The sequence below is a fragment of the Solanum tuberosum genome, unplaced genomic scaffold (genome assembly GCF_000226075.1).
Source record: "Solanum tuberosum cultivar DM 1-3 516 R44 unplaced genomic scaffold, SolTub_3.0 scf00107, whole genome shotgun sequence".
In the NCBI taxonomy this organism is placed as follows: Eukaryota; Viridiplantae; Streptophyta; class Magnoliopsida; order Solanales; family Solanaceae; genus Solanum; species Solanum tuberosum.
In genome coordinates this window covers 902987-923491 of record NW_006239036.1, presented here as the reverse complement: position 1 = coordinate 923491, position 20505 = coordinate 902987, and the positions used below count along the sequence as shown (strand labels likewise).

At 37.6% G+C, this 20505-nt stretch overlaps 1 protein-coding gene across 2 annotated transcripts; it reads right to left on the bottom strand.

Moving 5' to 3' along the window:
• Nucleotides 1–598: 598 nt before the first annotated feature.
• Nucleotides 599–5572, bottom strand: LOC102580626 (uncharacterized). Of its 2 annotated transcripts, none has more exons than XM_006349594.2 (4): nucleotides 5479–5572; nucleotides 5023–5401; nucleotides 1369–1565; nucleotides 599–898 (listed from the first exon to the last, which is right to left on the bottom strand). In XM_006349594.2, exons 1-4 carry the CDS (start codon nucleotides 5541–5543, stop codon nucleotides 874–876), a joined length of 666 nt encoding a protein of 221 aa, XP_006349656.2. In that variant the 5' UTR covers nucleotides 5544–5572; the 3' UTR covers nucleotides 599–873. The 2 variants fall into 2 exon arrangements, with proteins under 2 accessions (XP_006349656.2, XP_015165154.1); XM_015309668.1 differs by having other exon boundaries at nucleotides 600–898; nucleotides 5023–5398.
• Nucleotides 5573–20505: the final 14933 nt, after the last annotated feature.

Below are 20505 nucleotides of genomic sequence, written 5' to 3'. Positions count from 1 at the left end.
AAGGGGAATTTTTCACACTTCTTGATTTACCTTCTCTTTTCACCACGCCCCAAACTTAGGCTTTTGGCCAAAGTTGGCTATCACAAACCACATTTCATGAGAGTTATGTGTTAATGGATAAAGAGGGTTCATAATTGTTCAAGTTGCTTCCAAGAAAGGGATAAGGCTCAAGAGGGTTCAAGCAAGGTTCACACATCTCACAAAGTTGTCCACAAAAGAGGTATATTGTCAAATTATTTCACTCTTCAAAATTGTTGCCTAAGATCATTTCAAGTGCTTGCATCACTTAGTCAACCGCACCAACGGGGAAAATTCTGGGTGTCATCACACAATGTTCAAAGTAAGCTCATCACACAAGGCATTGGCACCAATATCAAACCAGACTCCACACTTTCTAGCTACTGTGAAATGTTCATCACGAGAGACTCATTCGATAACCGGGTAGTCACAATGAGATGCTAAAAATTCATACTGTCATGACCCAGGGTTACCCTCCTAGATGCAACACGGCGTACTCGACCCCGAAGGGGTCTCATACAAGCCCTTAGCATAATCATAAACATATGTAATAGAAATAATGCGGAGTTTAAAACTTTTACAATAGAAGTCTCTTTCATAAAAGAAGTATAAGAGTCTAGACCTTGTCTCAATCACCATCTAATACAATTGAATACAATCTTAGGGTCATAGCCTTTTTTACAATATAGTCTTGAAAATAGAAACTACAAACCATATCATAAGCATCCCAAAGTTATTCATTAAAGCCCACGCTTTATTTGCGCTTTGCGCTTAAAGCCCCCACTGACCTTAGAGCTTTTTTACGCTTTTCGCTTTTAATAACACTGTGGTAGTCCACTTAATATTTCCACCAGTTCAGTAGTTCAAGCAACACATATACCTATTAGATTTGGAATAAGACAAACGAGACAACAAGTCGTTAAAATAAAAATAAAAATGCAATGAAACTCGGTAATTGCAAAACTATGAAGTTAAACAAAGTATGGCTAGGAAATAAAATGGATACACGAAGAGGACTTAAATAAGGTGAGAGAAGAATAGATTTTGACTTTTCAAGCAATGTGGTTAGGCTACTAAAAAAATTTAAAACCAGGACACTGCTCACATGCATACACGAGGCATACATTTCACAATAATCATGAAACAACACTGATGAAATTTATGACGTGTAACATCATGACATAACAAGGAGCGAATGAACCCCTCACAGCAGAGGTAAAATAAGTCAGCAACTACAAATTGAATAGGAAATAGTGAGACAGCTCAAACCAATATGGGAAGTTCAGTAAGTAAGAGGGAGATGAAGAAGTAAGAATTGATGCAGAAGATTCCACTAAAAGGTATACTCACAGATCTGCCAAGGGAACCATTCCGCATCCATGGTAATCATCTATTTCAAAAGACCGCGACGCAATTAGACTTTTTGCAGCAAGATACTCCTTAACACCAAAATGTTCTGCTTTAAGCTGTAAAGAAACTGAAGTTAAGAGAGGCTCAATACACTCTTTCCAGTCCTCGTAGATAAGTGCCTTGTCGTCTTTAACTATCTGCCTACAAATACATCATAATGGTCATACAATAGAATAAGAACAGAATAAAGTCTAATATGCACGATTACCCAACTTCAAATAGCTTGTCAGAAAATCAAAAGTTTGCAAAGCAGCAAATACATTCTTTCGTAGAAGAGATCTCATTCTCTTTTAGTTTGAAGTTCACCAAACAGAAGTAGCAACACAGGCAGGCAGCGACATCAGCAATCTTTTTCTTCAGATGATAACGTAATGATTTTATTGCTGTGTCGGAGAAAGCTTCATATACAAGCAAATGACATGAAGTAGAGAGATCTAGGCAAAAATGACATTATCCTAAAAAGGCACCCACTCATCAATAATCACCGGACTTCCATGGGTGCCCAAATCGTTAACCAAAAACAAAAAACGTTAACCAACTACATTTGCATAAGAATTTCAACCCTTTCTGACAGAAGCTATCCTATTTGTTTATATGCAACCATTTGACGAATGCCAAAGGGACAACTTCATATGCACGGCTTCTCCTTTTTGTTTCATTTGAAAGCCGAACAGAGCACAAGTTCTTCACTCTTCTGGCATTATTTGGATGAATTTCAATAAGCTTTACTGAAGAACTGAACAATTACTCTAGAAAGTTCCAACATAATATTTTCAATAGAAGTATCAGGATTCCGCACACAGATTATTGAGCTGCAGATTCATCCACATTAAAAAAACAAAAGAAGTTGAACTATTAAACAACTTATAATATCCTTCTAGAATAAGTCCAGCTACACCACAAAAAGGATCAGCCGTACTGGGACATGAAAACAAATTATGATAACACTTATGAAAGAATACATTGACACCGACAATAACATGGTTAGACCTACATCAATCGGCATAAAGGAAGAATTTTCCTACAACAGAAGTATTAAACATATTGAAAAAGAATACAAATTAGAGATCCCACTCTACGTTATCCAGAAAATAAATCCAAGATCAAGAGTATCCCATAAATTCATTCTATACTATTTTCTCACAATTCTGCCACATATAGTTTACAATTCTCTCAATGCTCTTACATTGACAAAACTCTCTCAACCTCTCAGTTCCATTTTTTTACATTTTCAGTTCCTTCCACGACTAAACAATGAATAAGAGATGGCAATTTATAAAGTTGATTCCCTCACCAAACCTAAGTGGCCAACTCACTCTGAGTTGTACTCAAAAAATACAAGTCAACTCAATACAAGTTATATCAAGCAGCAAGACATCGCAATACAAGATGCAATCAAGTTGCTAGCGAATTCAAAATTGTAATCTCTCACTCAAAAATGTAGACAAGTTGCAAACCAACTTACTCCAAGTTGTAATCAAGTTGCTAGCCTACTTACTCAAAAGAAAAAAATAAACAAAAAATAGGCTTGTTAGCACTGCTTACTAGGGATTCAGTAATACAGAGAGGATTGGCTGGAATTTCTAACACAATAGACTTGTTCCACCTCAATCAGCTCTTACTTGAAGTTCTTTTACTACAACTTTTCCATCAAAGAATTTTATAAGCTCTTAGCACTTGTGCCTTAATATGCACTATCCTTTCATACTTCCTCCAAGTTGTGCTTACACATGCTCCAATGCCTCTATACTCCAAATTACATTTTTCTAAGCATCTTGCAATACTTGACTCTCAGATTTGTTGTGCATTGCTTACTAGGGATTCAGTAATATAGAGAGGCTGACTCCACTTCCTCAAACATACGGTAAGGAGTTGTCACACAGAAGCTTGAATTTGATGCTACTTTGGACGATTTGGCATATTCGTTCATGTGGAAATTGGAATAGTAGCTTGTTCTTTGCATACTACTCTGATCAAACATATCGATTTGGCCAAAAAAGTTAATATTTGGAGTAGGTGTAAAAGGGTCTTGCACTTCCCATCCATTGCAACCCCACAAATGGCTTTATACATGAGAATACACCTTTCATTGTTTTACAACCCTGCAGATAGTTAGGTCTAAAAGGGAACTCACCTTCAATCTATTTCAGAACCACATATTACAGGGAATTCGCCTACTCCATCACAGAAATCACCTTTCATCCTTTTGACCCATATATGGCTCAAGAGGACTCTCTTCCATCTAACATAGCCTTAAAAATGCTAGAGTTGCAAAAGAAATCATCACTCTATCCATTACAACACTACATAGGCTTTACAATACAAAGGAATTCATCGTCCATTCATTGCAACTCCACAGAGTCCCAAAATAAGTTTAGGTCGGGTATATGAATCCTCATTTCGGCATTTCAGCTCATATCATATCATAGATGGGTGAAAAAAAGGAACTCGCATTCCATCCATTTACAAATCTACAAATGGTTAGAGTATACAGGATTCACATTCTCACAATCACATTATAATTTATTGCCTCTGTCTCAAAGTGATCAGAAAACACAATCTAAACTCTAAAGACACCGATAACCATGAAAAATTCAATAGTATGGATACAGTGTGTAATACAGACTTAGATAAAGATAGGGCCCAATGGGCAAAAAAATTCATATAGGTGATAGGTACTAGTTGAGCTTAGCTTTTAAACTCGTATAGAACTTCTGTTGTTATTATTATCACTATTATTTATATATAGTTTTAACGTATTTTCCAGTTTTATTTTATTCATTATGAGTATGATATAATATGAGCTTAAATGAAGAAATGAGGATTCATATAGCCAACCCAACTTGTTTGGGATTGTGGCGTAATTATTGCTATTATGGATACAATGTGTCAAGCTCTGCTACCAATTTTTAGGCTGACAATTCAAACTGGACAGCAAATAAGATAAAAGAACTTTAATATTTCCTAAAAATCCTTTCAAGTCCTCATACTTGAAAAGATCTCTCTCTAACTTCCACTCACACTTATGGTCTATGATTGTCATTCCATCCATGGCTAAATATTGAACAAGAGACTGCTATTTTACAGTTGATTCTCTTTCACCAACACCAAGAGGCTAACTCAGTCCAAGTCATAATCAGATTACAAGACAGCTCCTCTGAGCAGCAAGGAAGTTGTAAGACAACTCACTCCAAGTTTTAATCCTATTCAAAGTCAACTCACTCGTAGTTGTAATCAAGATACATGCCAACTCATTCCAGTTTATTCAAGTTGCAAGTGAACGTACTCAACTATTCAAGAAGATGCCACTAAACAATCTGTGCAGAAAATTTTAAGAACATACTCATCAAAGAAATTTAAACATTTTTCCAGGACGTTCCAATTTGCACCAGAGTTAAAGAGTTTATGTGCAAAGCCATCTACGTTAAACCTAAAAAGATTACTGTAGAATCAAGCAGAGAAGCTTGGAGATTCTTTATAGTAGCATCATAGACAGGCGAAGAAAAGCAAAAAAACTTTGGACCTTAGTTAGGGTAACTTATACTTGTGTACAGATATTATATTAAGAATGAATAGAAAGATATATTTGGAGACCTTGTGAAGCTCAGTTCCGGCGAGAAGAGAGTCGATTTGAGATAGGGACCACAACAAAGGGATAGGTTCAGAATAAGGGATCAACTGGAGATAACCAAACCAAGGAGATAGCGGACCAAGGCTTCGCTCATACATGATGACAACTGCTAGAGCTAAGATGCCTTCAAGCTCCGATTCCTCTATCATTTGCCGCGCACCTGAAGTCTTTACCGTCAAGCAACTCTCCTTGGGAATAGTCGCCACTAAATCGCCAACATTGAGATCGCACAAGGCTCTTACGGATACCGCCGAAGAGTTCGTCGTCACTACCACGTCCAGCGCGTCGCTACACTCTACATGTTGCGACTTCATCCAATTCTTGAATGCTCTCAATTTCCTACTAGAAACCATACAGTAATATAAACGTTAATTCCATCTTCATCATCATACATATAGAGATTTCGGCAGTGCTCATACCTGGTTGCCATTGCTACAGCAGCGGCGGCGGAAGGTTTCACTGCCGGCTTGCAATTTTTTCTCATATAAATAGCTATGCAAAATGCAATAAATGGTGCTCAATTATTCGACTATGTTTAAAACAGTCACATATAATTATACATTTATCAAATTTAATTATAATTATTTAGCTATTCAAAATATTACTTATCAAGTTTGGTCTATTAATTATTATATATATAAAATAAATACACACTAATCATTTTTAGTCTCTTACTCATTTTAGTTCTTTAACTATTTAAAAATTTATTAGGTTTAGTCTTTGTTTATTTTATATATATATATATGTATATATATATAAAAAACTTAGATTTATATTAATAGAACTCATGCCTTGAAATTAATTTTTTAAATCATTTTTTCAATTGTTTTTCTCTCCCCGACAACTTTTCTTCAAATTACTATTATTGAAAGAACTTTAACCTCAATGATTCAAAATAAAATTCACGAAGAAAGAAGATATAAGTCATGATTTTATTCAATATAGAAGAAAATTAAGTATATAATTGTTGCTAATGAGTTGAAAATGCTAAAGTTTATTATAAAAAGAAAAAATTATTGTTATTACTCATTAGGTGCGGGGAGAGATTTATTTATATTTAATAGAAATGAATTTCTTGCAATGAGAATAAAACTAAAAGTTCTTTACTCGCATATTTTGATTCCAAATTTTTTACTCCAATGACTTTATTAAAAGAAATTTGTTTAATTTTTTAGAAGTTGAAATTTATAAAATGGTAGATTTGCAACTTTTTTTTAATTTTGGAATAGGTTGATTTTATTATTCTATTTATTTTATTTTACCTAGAGAAATTTGAGTAATGAGATCGAATCTTTTATTTTTTTGTGAAAAAGTAAAATTAAAAAACTCACATTGATTGTGAACCATTAACCTCTAGAGAAGAGAATATAGTATATTCAAGTTATTAGCAATAATAATATGCTTCATTTTATCTTTCATTGAATAAAATCAGGACTCGTATATTATTTCCTCATTAATTTTATTTTGAATTGTTAAAGTTAGGTTCTTTTCATTAGAGTAATTTGAAGAAGAAGTAGTGGGGCAGAAAGAGAAACAACTAGAAAAATGGGTTAAATATTTAATTTCACGATTGCACGAGTTTCTTTAGTATAAACTTAAGTTATTTGTATATGAAAAAAATAGACAAATATGAAACTTGATAAGTTTTTTTATACTTGAAAATTAAACCGATAAGTGAATAGTTAAGGGACCAAACTTGATATTGTTTTGGATAGTTAAACGACAAATTCGATAAATATATAGTGAAAGGACTATTTCAAACCTACTCCAATAGTTCAGGGACCATTTATACATTTTCTCACACCAATAAAGTGACAAGTTTGATCACTCATTGGCGTGAAGTGTAGTATTCAAAATTTCTAGGGAAAAGAGCTAAGAATATCCCTAACCTGTTCAATCACGAGTTGAAGGTTTGCGATAGATGTTGCCTTTCCTGGATAAACGATCTCAAATCGGCTTTTTTATTGTTGCAGATCTGTGAAAATAATCGGTTCATTTGTCCCTGGTTCCGGTTGGAAGTGTCATCTGTAGCGGGAATCGATATCTGTATTTGTATAAATATAAGAGATGCTTATTGGAAATATATCAAAAATATCATTCTTCTACTTTTTGGTGTAAAAATACCTTTAAACCTTTATTTGTCATTCAAGATACCCCTCCGCCCGAGAAAACCCCTGTATAGCTTCTTCGATTTCTCGATAAAGAGGAATATGACCAACAGTGGTTCGAATGTATATAAAAAGAATTATTTTTTTTAGACTTCTTACTATTAGATAGTGTCCATAAATCTCATAAAAAGTACCTAAAGATTCATAGTGAACTTCGATGGGAGTTTCTCTTGAAGCAATAACGCGTTGATCTAGTCGCCACCGGAGCCACAAAGGACTATCTAAATTAAAATCTTTTGGTCTAAAAACACTCTAAATCCAAATTTAATTCAATTTTAATTTAATTTTCTTACTAATTCGTTGATTCTTCTATTTATTTTAAAAGATAATTTTTTTAATTCAAATTCTTAATATTAGCTCATTCCAAAATATCTAAGTATGAATATTTAAATCTAAAAATAAAATAAAGAATTTAATGTGTAAAAATAAATAATAAAAATCTTATTCTTTAAGACTTTATTTCCCGATGGTTTTTTCCTCTATGGCCTTTGCTTAATTTATTACTAAATTTCATCCTGATCCAATAATGTAGGGTGATACGTTCAAATTACACCTCCCTAAAAAAATATAAGCGGTCATTGTTCAAATAAAGAACCTAACAGAGGTTAGGGTCGATCGCACGAGGAATGAGGTCTAAACTTCGCCTAATCTATTGTTAGTCATACTCTTAATCCGGTTATTTCCGTAAAAAGGGGCGTTTTGTAAAACAAAAGCTTGAATGATTGATTTCAGTAATATGAAACCAAGTAAGCACTAGGGTATATATGTTCCCCACAAGTCCTTAGCAGTAAACCTTATAGTAGTAACATTTTCTAGTGTCGAGCATGCAAAATCGGTAAGTTTGGTATCTCCTAAGTGGCTGGTCTCCCAAATAGGGAATTTCACCATACAACTTTGATCGATCCACGGGTGTATGTTTTAATAACTCTTTCACTTGACACAAGATTAGCTATCACTGGTTGTTCAAGCTATTAGATGAAGTTTGTAGTCATCAAATCTCTGTTGTTTAATCTCTTTCTCATTCGTTACCCCCTTGGTCAAGCAAGTAGGAATAAGGCGAGTTCTAATGCGGGCCCTCGTTAAAAAGCAATTAAAGCTAAGACATCAACAATACATGCATACACACTAGTCAAGAATTACAAATTTTAGTTCTACTTTGTTAATTCCTTGTGGTTCCCACAATCCTAGTTGTGAATTTACCTACTCATGCTTAGGTGACCACAATGCCTATTAATGTTGTTAAAATAAATCATGAACTTACAATTAGAGTAGATAAATTGCAGAATCTTGAATTGATGAACAAAAAATTGCAATATGAACCGACAATTTCAAGAATTAAAATGGAAAAGTGTTTCACAAAATTAATTCTCAGAAAGTAAAAATAAGGTTTTTAATTGTCTAACCATAAAAAAACAAATAATAAAAGACTATTTATAAACATCCAATTCTAAATACAGTAGGCTAATAAAACATAGGAAAATGGGATTTTGATTGTCGCGTCTACGGTTAGGTTTACGGCTCGCGGGAACCTTTCGTCAAAACAACTTACTATTTCAATCTTTTGGACTTTTGTACGGAAAAGGTCTTTGACTCGGAGAACTTTACACAGTCCGTCATGGCAACTCGTTGTCCATGTACTAGAGCTTAAAATCTCTAATTTTTTCTAAGACTTGAACCTGCGGCTCATAGAAGTTCCTACGGCTCGTAGTCCAGTCTCGCTGCCCAACACTTAGCTCAAAAAGTCACTACTTCCTTCCATAACTCATCCTTATGGCTCATAGAATAGTCTACGGCTCGTAGGTCAAATCGTCTAACCTCCAAAAGCTATTGTTTCACTGAATTTTTATTCTGATGTGTCAAAAACCTATTTTCCTGCAAAACAAAGGTAAAAACCCATCAAACCTACTAACAAGGGCCTAAGAACCATGCAAAACTCCAAGTTTAAAGCATCATAACTACCATAAAATATGTAGTACATCAACACCATCAACTTAAAATAGTTGTTTGTCTCAAGGGAGACTACTAACATAAAACGACATGATGCAAAAATAGACCTAGAATTCCAGCAATCACATGGTCTTTTCTCAACAATCTATCCACCGGATTCATTATTCAAGACAGTGCAATCATTAATTCCATGACAAGCTAACACATGCGGATCAATGTATGATATAGACATATCAATGGATATATTCACATGTATCGATAATAATCACCAAGGTATTGATTTTTTGATAATGTAACTTGTGTCCTCACTCCAAAGAAATTCCCTTTTTCACACAAATATCAATATGTATTTCAACCACTGGACTCAGTATACACTCACTCGCACATTCGAATTCAATACAATACATGCACAATACCATAGGCTTGCCTTTATATTCATTACTTAGACTCTCAAACTATTAAATTAGCATCACTATGAGCCTTTTTTTAGCTTATAACATAGGCCCAGGGTCAGGTGTGGTATATTTAGATTTAAAGTGACTTTTATACCCTCCTTGACATTCCATTAGCTACTCTTCCTCTTTACAATCAATACTTGTTTCACCTCTATTTTCTTTTCTCCTCATTTCTCATTAAAGCTTGGATGTGGCTTTGACTTGCTTCTCTTTCTCGTTACACTATTTTCTTCATCTTTACAAGCATTTTTTATATGCCACACCATCTTATTTTTCTCTTTTCTTATAACATAGTTCTTTTCATACTCCTTTCATCTCTTGTTTTCCTCTACAGTAGTCATCCTTAACTTAGGGTTTTAGCCTAAGTTGAGGTGCACGATGTCCAAGGAGGGACCATGGACAAAACAAAGATTAACATTCACGAACGGGAAGTGAATTGGGTAGACAAAAAGAATGGTCTATTTAAGGCTCAACAATTTGGATTGAAGATAGCATTTTCATTTGGTTGATTGATTTTAGGCTTAATTTCAACAACGATGTATGATCCTTTCCTAATTAACAATTCAATTATCCTAGTAGGATTAACGGGGTAAATTCTAGATTGGCACATATTGAACGAATAAATAAATACCTCTCACACACATGGCACATTGTTTCACTATCAATTATCAATGTATCTGGTTCATGCTCTAGCTTAACTCATGTTATCCTATCAGTTCCTACCATGTCATACCAAGATGCAACACAATTTACTTATTAGTAACACAAATATAGCACAAAGCCCAAAATTTGTATATCAATTTTCATCATGCTTTAACTTATAGTCTATTTTCATAATCAACATCCTAAACATGTCGGTTCAACATAAATTAAATAGTCCTTTGTGAAAAAGAACATGGAAAAAAAAATCCCAAGGCAAGATCTGAATGTTCGGGCTATTCACACTTCACCCAAACACTCTTAAATGGTTTATCCCACCCCCACATAAAACATTGTGCGCTATCCTCAATGCACTAAGAAAACAAATATAAAGAACTAAGGGTGAAGACAAACCTATGGCGCCTAAGCGCCGAAGAGCTAGCTAGAGGTAGGTGGGTCCAACGGTGTGGACCCTGGTGCATCACTGTGCGCCTTTGGATCAATCTGGGGAGCACTAAAAGTGGTTCCCCCTAAGCTTGAAGCTCAAATCGCCTGCTGTCGTACTCTCTCCAATATATCCTTCTTAGCTCGGATATTGACAAGCTATCTTAAGTGCACGCTGATCCCTCTTCCTCGCACACTTAGTAGCCCATATCCTGTATCATCCTTGGACCGTGTGCACTTCCCTACTACACTAGGAATATCATCCTCCCCAAAAAAGCTATCAATACCTCATTTATACCCTCTGGATGTGAGGGATCAGATATTGGAGGTGGTGGTGGGGCAGCATCTAGTGCATCAACATCTGTATGGAGCTTATCTAACTTCATTCAGAAACTTTCTACATCAGCACTTGGGGTGGTCTGAGGTCGAGCCAACATCCTCAATTCAAAAGCATTGATCCTTCTCTATGTGGCCTAAGTATGCTCCGCCATCGTAGTCCATATCCTCACCTCAAACTCCTCAATGACTGAATAGACCCATGGGTAGAGATGTGCAGCAACTGTGCCATCTGGGTCTATAGCCTCTGAAATCTAACTATTGGCACCGTGAAATGACTCACGACACTAGTAGAAGCATGTTGTGTGATAGCTGATGGTGTAGATGAGGAGGTATGGGTAGCTTCAATGGACTCTATAGTGGCGGTATCCTGCACAGGAACCTCTCCATCTCTAGGCTGAGCAGCCATTGGCATCTCAGGCATGTTGAATTGTGAGCCTCATCGCGGTGCAATCGGGTTGGCCTCATCCCTAATCAAACCAATGTACATGGTCATGGTCACCTAAATCAATGGGTCAACAACATAAACCATGGAGGCAGTAGATTCTCTACATAGACGGAAGATCAAGCTGGGGAAAGGGAGAGTTGTTGTCTTCCTAAATGCTCGCTTGTCAATATTAGCAATCAAAAGGCAGGTAATTCAATCTCATATCCACCCATCAGACATGTCGCCATCACTACTCGATTTAGGGTTAAGTGGTTATCCGCAATGGTGGGGGATAGTCTAGCACGAATAGACCACCAGAACTTGGTCGCAAAATTTAGTAAGGCCTTCTTGATCAGGACCTAAATATTGTGAACCCAATCGGCGTCAACACCTTGATCCGGTATGTATCCAGCCACCCATCTCAACAATTGTTGCTCCTGTAGTCAAACTCAGTTGTGGAGGTGGTCTACTCATATGTCGATCCATGTAGGAACCATCGAACCATGTGCTCAGATAAATCTATGGGGATGTCCTATACCAAAGTAGTCAGAAGTGAGGGCTGCTGCTCTTTGGCCTTCTTTGGTAAGGCATTTTGCACCATTGCCACATATGAGGTGTATAACTCACGAACCATGGATGCACTATATCTCCCTATGGTCCGCTATCCAAGAACATCAGTGTCGCCCGAATAGAGCATGATATGGCACCATATGTAGGCTACCGATGAGTAGTTGTGGCTCCACTGAAATTGCTTATTTTTGTTATGGACATTTTGGTGGATGGCCTCTGTATAAATATCAAACATGCCCATGATACACCACCGATTTGGATGGCCCAACACTTGCACCGACACTATGGGTCTCCCAGATTTCAAACACTTCACTATATCTTCTTGATTACTTAGACTTCATCAAAAGCCCATTCTTCAATCACTTTGTTTTTTTCTGGTTTCCTATGTAGTGCTTTTTTCCTTTGCCTGCTCACCTTGAAACTCGTTTTCTAATTATATTTTAGTTCAACCACTCCGTGTGAAAAAATAGCACTACTCAAAACGGTCCCATCTACTTTGATTTGAGTTTTCCAAGAAACAAGCGCAATATTGAATTGAAAAGAAGGACCAAATCACCGGGAGAAAATTCTCGCTTTTCAATATTTTGATCATGGTACTTCTTCATTATTTCTTTGTATAAAGCTTAACTTTCATACGCTTGCAGGAGAAACTCACCAAGTTCATTTAGCTCATCTAACCTATGATTTGATGTAACACCCCAATCTAGATTCAAATTTCTGAGTGCCCACATGGTTTTGTGCTCTAGCTCTACAGGAAAGTGACAAGACTTTCCAAACACAAGTTGGTAAGGACACATACCTATGAGAGTCTTTAATGCAGTCGGATATGCCCATAAAGCATCATCAAGCTTTCGCGACCAATTTTGTATGTTCACATTCACAGTCTTTGCAAGGATTTACTTGATTTCTCTATTTGAAACTTCCACTTGCCCACTAGACTGTGGATGGTAAGGGGTTGTTACTGATATACCGTGAGTTTACGGTATTTTTGATGCATTTTACTTAGAAGTTGTGTGTGTCTAGGGCTATATTGTACTAGAAATGATGTGTTTTGTATTATGTTTGCAAGAAATAAGCTTTGAATGCAGTTGATGGAGATGATAACTAAAATTATGCAGAAGGAGCCACCCACGAAAGTGATCCACTGACCATAGGTCCTGTGACGTACCGTCGTTGGGCAGGCATAGATGTAGCATCAGGGAATTCTGACCAAGTTTGGAATTGCAGAGCAACTGATGGACCGTAGATCGACCCACGGGTCGTCCTGCACATCCGTCGATGGATTCAGAGAGTTGAATTTCCATTACCTGATGAAAAATCCTAAGTGTGGAGCCACGGAAGGGGACCTATGGACCGCAGGTAGACCCATGGTCCGTAGGTCGGAGTCGTCAATTGATGCCGCGTTACAGACAACTTATTTCCTTATTTTGTTTCCTTTTTATTTAGGACTTGTTTTCTATAAATAGAAGTTATAAACCTCATTTTTGTGGGAGAGACAACATTGTTTACTTTTATTTCTTGGTATTTTGTGGAATTAACTTACAAACTTTAGCAATTTAATTTCCGGATTTTGTTTTATAAGATTTTCACTTTGAAATTCAATTGGAGATTTTGGGGTTCTTCTACTCTAATCGTAAGTTCATGAATTCTTTTTATCAAAATATGAATTGTGTTCTTTCTTTCAAGCATGAGTAGCTAAATCCACAACTAGGGTTGTGGGAACCATGAGCAATTAACAACATATGAATAATAATTATGTAATTCTTGAATAGTGTTTATGCATGTATTGGTAATTCTTTCGCTTAGAAGGCTTATTAACGGTTGCAACCGTTAGAACTCGCCTCGTTCCTACTTGTCAGACCAAGGAGGTAAAGAATGAGAAAAGAATTAACAACAGAGATTTAGTGGATGCTATCTAATAGTCTAATGTCAATTGGTGCGAGGGTGAAAACTAAGCAATACATTTATGTGATGTCTAATCTGAGGTAAAGGTAAGGGTTAGTAAAGTATACACTCGTAGCCGGACCAAGGTACGTAGTGAAATTTCCTATTTGGAGGACCAATCACTTAGGGATACCTATTTTACCAACTTTGCAAGTAAAACACTAAGAAATGATTATTATTATTATTATTAGGATTACTGTGTTAAAAGCTTATGGGGAACACATACACCCTAGTTTCTCTCTCATATTGATAACTTAAAGTTTGATTTCTGCTTACTTGTTACTTAATTAAGAGTCTATTACTTGCTTACAAACACCCACCCACCCACCCCCTTAATTACTTGTCTCGAAAATTGTTTGACTAAACGGATATAATAGTGAGTTAAGTTTAAGTCTGAGCCATATTCCTCGTGGGATTGACCCCAACCTAAAAGTTAGGTTCTTTACTTGATAACAATCGCTTATACTTCTTTTTGGATGTGTAATTTGAGCGTATCAAATTTTGGCGCCGCTGCTGGGGAATATGGCTTTTAGATTAAGTTTAACTACATTATTGAACTTTAGTCAATTATTTCCCAATTTTACATTTTCTTATGTTTTGTTTTCTATAGGTTTCTACTCTAGTGTATGCCAAGTACACGGAGTCGAGGCGAACCATTGACCCCATACGATCCTGAACTAAGCAAGACCTTGAGAAAAAAGGAAAATCAAGGGGTATGTAATAATCAAATCATAGAGGAGCAGGAGGATGGAGTTGGTAATGAGAATGCTCAGGTTCGTGGTGGTAATCTACTCGGAGATGCTTTGAGGGTACAAAATCTGCCAGAACCAAGGTTGTGTGATAACTACAGGGTCGACTTCAATACAGTTGAATCAGAAAGACCTATTGTTATCCCTCCTCTACCTCCAGGGCATACATTTGTGGTGACCATCAGTATGATGCAAATGCTTACATCAAGGGGGTTGTTTTTCTGGTCTAGCCTCGGAAGATCCATATGGTCACATGGCTAAATTAAAAAGTGTCTACAAGAGTTGTGTGGGACGATCGGAGTTGGATATGAATGTCATAGGTTTGAGAGTCTTCCTTCTATCATTGACCGGTGATGTTGTGGTGTAGTTTTCTGAGCTTTCATACAATTTATTCATACATGGGACCAATTGCATAAGGTGTTGATGGAGAAGTATTTCATGTTGTCTAAGAAGCTAAATCACAAGGACAAACTGAACAATTTCGTAGCATTACTTGGAGAGTTTGTGAGCAGTTCATGGGATAGGCTTACTGCATTCATAAGAAGTGTTCCAAATCACTGCATAGATGATGAGTCACTAAAGGAGTACTTCTATAAAGGTCAGGATGACAATGGAAAGGTTGTGTTGGATTCTATTGCTGGAGTATCATATGGTGAGTGCGATTTTGAGGAGATCGCTGAGAAAGTAAAGAAAATTTCTCGGAATAATAAGGCACGGAGCACTAGAAAGGCAGACACAGGTAGAAGCACCTTTGCAGTTTAAGCAACACCTAATCAATCTAATGATGACATTCGTGAGGACATGTCTCAAATGAGGACAAAAGTTGGGTTGGTATTGAAGCATGTGAGTGGCAGTGCAGAAAAGGTGAATGCGGTAAATTACCTAACTAGAACTCCACCACCAACAGTTGAGGAATGCTACTATGAAGAGTATGTGTATTTGGTGAATGATCAGACGGGGGGTTTCCGAGCCAACGCCCAAGGTTCCAACTCGGATAATTGGCGCCAAGGTAAAAGAAACCAAGGTCGGAGCTATGGAACTACAATCGAGAGGGAAACTATGTCCGAGATGGGAACTACAATCGTGATAACAACTACAACCGGAACAACTATATTAACATGAATAGAGAGTTGGGCCTTATGTTCCACCTGCGAATTAGGAATTTGGCAATAGAGAGGCTGGGGGTAGTATGTCACGCATTGAGGATATGATGCAGAAGATGATGAAGAGGTTTGATGCGATTGATGAAAATATGAAAGAGATGCGAAATGACTTGTCTGGAATCGGTCCAAAAGTTGATGCTCATGTAGTGTCGATCAAGCAACTTGAGCATGAGTTTAATCAGTTGTCCACTACTGTGAACCCACGTCAGCCTGGCACACTTCCTAGCAACACCATCCAGAATTCGAAAAATCATGGGCATTGTATGACAGTCACTACTCGAGGAGGTAAACAGACCATTGATCCCCTATGCCATCTGATGTTGAGATTGTGGTAGAAAGAGATGAATATGAGATTGAGGTTACAAGAGAGTCTAAAAATGCTACAGAGAAGGAAGTGGAGGTAACCCAAAAAGTTGTTCCCATGTCTAGACCTCCACCTCCATTTCCACAGAGATTGGTGAAGAAGGTCGAAGAAGGAAAATACTGCAGTTTCATAACTATGTTGAAACAGCTTTCCATCAATGTTCCGTTGATAGAGGCTTTGGAGCAAATGCCTATGCGAAGTTGATGAAAGATTTGGTGACAAAAAAAGGGCTGTCAGTTTTGAAGATGATGTGAGGTTACAACATTATAGTGTTATTGCTACGCGGTCATTAGTGCAAAATAAAGAGGATCCTGGGGCTTTCACTATTCCTTGTACCATTGGGATGTTGCATTTTGCGAAGGCATTGTCTGATTTGGGTGCCAACATTAATCTGATGACATTGTCTATCTACAAGAAGTTGGGTTTAGGGGCTCCAAAATTGATTGCGATACGACTACTCATGGCCGATAGAACTGTGAAGAAGCCCATTAATGTTCTCCAAGATATCCTTGTGAAAGAGTCATTTATTTTTTCGATGGATTTTGTGATACTCGATTGTGAGGTTGATTTTGAGGTTCCCATCATCTTAGGGAGACCATTCCTTGCTACTAGGCGCGCCTTGGTTGATATGGAGAGAGCACATATGAAGTTCCGATTGAATAATGAAGAGGTAACTTTCAATATCTGTAGGTCTATGAAGCAGGAAAGAGATCTCAATTAGTATCAGTGGTGAATTATATTGTGGAGCGAGGTTCTAAAGTGTCTATTAAAGAGAGGTTGGGTGTTGATGCACTGGCAACGGTAATGATGAATTTTGAGGGTGATGGTATTAAAGACTATGATGAATTAGTTGCCACACTTGATAGGTTCGAATTCCATTCCAAACCATAGAAATTGGAGTTAGATATGAAGAATCGCGACTCTCCACCTGTAAAACTGTCTGTGGAAGAAGCTCCAAAATTAGAGCTCAAGGCTCTACCATCACATTTGAGGTATGTATTCTTGGGAAGAGATGCCACTTTACCGATAATTATTGTGGCAGATTTGAGTGAGGTACAAGTAGAGGCATTGGTTTCTATGTTGAAGAGGTTTAAACGGGCTATTGGATGGACTATTGCGGACATTATTGGGATTCCTCCTGGCATTTATTCTCATAAAATCAAACTCATGCTAGACAACAAGCCAAGTATTGAGCACCAAAGGAGACTAAATCCACCTATGCAAGAGGTCGTACAAAAAGGAAATCATCAAATGGGTGGTTGCTGGAGTCATATACCCTATTGCAGATAGTAGTTGGGTCTGTCCTGCTCAATGTGTACCTAAGAAAGGTGGGAAGACTGTGGTTCCTAACGTGAAAAATGAGCTTGTTCCGGTGAGGCCAATGACCGGATGGACAGTATGCATGGACTACCGCAAACTGAATGCTTGGACAGAAAATGATCACTTCCCGATGTCGTTCATGGATCAGATGCTGGATCGCCTTGCTGGTAAGGGTTGTTATTGCTTTCTTGATGGGTGGTCAAGCTACAATCAGATCTACATAGCTCCAGAAGACCAAGAGAAGACCACCTTCACCTGTCCTTATGGGACTTTCGTCTTCAAAAGTATGCCATTTGGATTGTGTAATGCTCCAGCGACCTTCCAGCGTTGCATGATGCCGATATTTTCAGATATGGTGGAGGACACTATTGAGGTATTTATGGATGATTTCTCAGTCGTAGGTGACTCGCTTGATGCATCTGGCCGAGGTACTGAAACGGTGTGAAGAGTGCAATCTTGTGCTCAAATGGGAAAGGTGTCACTTCATGGTGAAAAAAGGGATAGTTCTGGGTCATCGGATCTCAGAGAAAGGTATTGAGGTTGATAGAGCTAAAGTTGAGGTAATAGAAAAGCTTCCACCACCTATCTCTGTTAAAGGTGTTAGAAGTTTTCTTGGGCATGTAGGTTTTTATCGGAGGTTTATCAAAGATTTCTCTAAAATTGCACACCCATTATGCAAACTGCTCGAAAAGGAGTGTAAGTTCGATTTTGATGAGGCTTGTCTAAGAGCATTTGGAGAGTTGAAAGCAAGGTTAGTATCAACACCTATAATTATTTCACCGGATTGGGGCAACCATTTGAAGTGATGTGTGATGCGAGTGGGGTGGTGATTGGTGTGGTATTGGGACAGAGATGAGAGAAGATTCTTCATCCATTTTACTATGCCAGCAAAGCTCTGAATATGTCTCAAAAGAACTATACAGTGACTGAACCTGAACTCCTTGCTGTGGTTTTCGCATTCGAGAAATTTTGATCTTACTTGCTTGGTACTAAGGTCATAGTGCATACTGGCTATTCTGCATTGAGGTATCTGATGTCTAAAATGGATGCAAAACCAAGGTTGATCAGATGGGTATTGTTGCTGCAAGAGTTTCATTTTGAGGTGGAAGATAGAAAGGGTACAGAAAATTAGGTTGCTGACCATTTGTCCAGATTAGAGGAGGAAGCTATGCTCAAGTTAGGAGATGGGGCTGAAATTAATGATGCATTCCCAGACGAACAAGTATTGGCTGCTTCTTTTGATCTTATCCCTTGGTTCACAGATTTTTCTAACTACTTGGCAAGTGATTTGTTTCCATCGGATTTGTCATTTCACCAAAGGAAAAAGTTTATGCATGATGTGAAGAAGTTCTTTTGGGATGAGCCTTACTTGTTTCGTATTTGTGCTGATGGGATTATTCGTCGCCGTGTGCCCGAGGCTGAGATGATCAGTATACTAGAGGCGTGTCATTCATAACTTATTTGTGGGCATCATAGTGGTATTCGTATTGCTCATAAAATCTTGCAGTGTGGGTATTACTAGTCTACCATCCACCAAGATGCTCATGATTTTGCCAAGTCTTGTGACCGTTGCCAAAGAGAAGGAGGAATTTCAGAGAAGAAAGAGCTACCTATGAATCCGATATTGGTGATTGAGTTATTTGATGTTTGGGGCCTTGACTTCATGGGTCCATTTGTGAGTTCAATGGGATGAAGTATATTCTTATTGCGGTTGACTATGTATCGAAATGGGTGGAAGCAATTGCGCTTTCAAACAATAAGGGTAAGATTGTCACCACATTCCTGAAAAAGAGTATCTTATCCAGATTTGGTACAGCTAGGTCGATTATCAGCGATGGAGGTTCTCACTTTTGTAATAAGTTGTTCAAGACGTTGCTAGAGAAATATGGAGTTCGTCACAATGTAGCTACTCCTTACCATCCGCAGTCTAGTGGGCAAGTTGAAGTGTCAAATAGAGAGATAAAGCAAATCCTTGCAAAGACTGTAAACGCCAACAGAACGGATTGGTCAAGAAGGCTTGATGATGCTCTATGGTCCTATCACACCGCATTCAAGACTCTCATAGGTATGTACCCCTACCAACTTGTATATGGGAAGTCATGCCATTTGCTGGTAGAGCTAGAGCATAAGGCCATGTGGGAGCTAGAGAAGTTGAATTTGGATTGGGGCGCCGCATCGAGCCAAAGATTGAATGACATGAATGAGCTTGATGAGTCTCGCCTAAAAGCATATGAAAGTTCAGCCTTGTACAAGGAGAAAATGAAGAAGTATCATGATCAAAAGATTGAAAATCGTGAATTTGTTGTGGGTGATCTGATTCTTTTATTCAACTCAAGGTTGTGCTTGTTTCCTGGCTAGCTCAATTCCAAGTGTACCGGGCCATTCAAAGTCACTCAAGTATTTCCACATGGAGCGGTCGAGCTCGAAAACAAGGAGGGAACAAGGTTCAAAGTGAACGGGCAAAGGATCAAGGTCTACATGGGGAAATCAGAGAGTGTACAAGGCTTATTATCTTGATGAAGTCTGAGTAATCAAGGGATTTGCGTTGTGCCGCGACGTTAAATCTAGCGCTGCTTGGTAGGCAACCCAAGATGTGCAATCTAGCCAAATATTGGTTTTTCTTTTTGATATAGGAGTTTTCTTATTTTATTTTGATTTTTTGTAGCTGTTTTGATAGGTGTTATATTTTTGTATTAGTGTTGGCTAGATATAGAATAATGTCTGTGTCTAAAAAGTGTCCATAAAATGTAAAAATAAAGTCCTAATGGTTGCTACGTGTGCAGGGACGAAAGGCAAAAATCTGTAGAAAATAGTTGTGCAGTGGTCTACGGACCCCATCGACAGTCCATTGGTCCATCCACGGACCGTGAATGGAGTCCGTAGATCCCAAGTAAGTTTTCTAAATTTTTCTAAGTGTCAG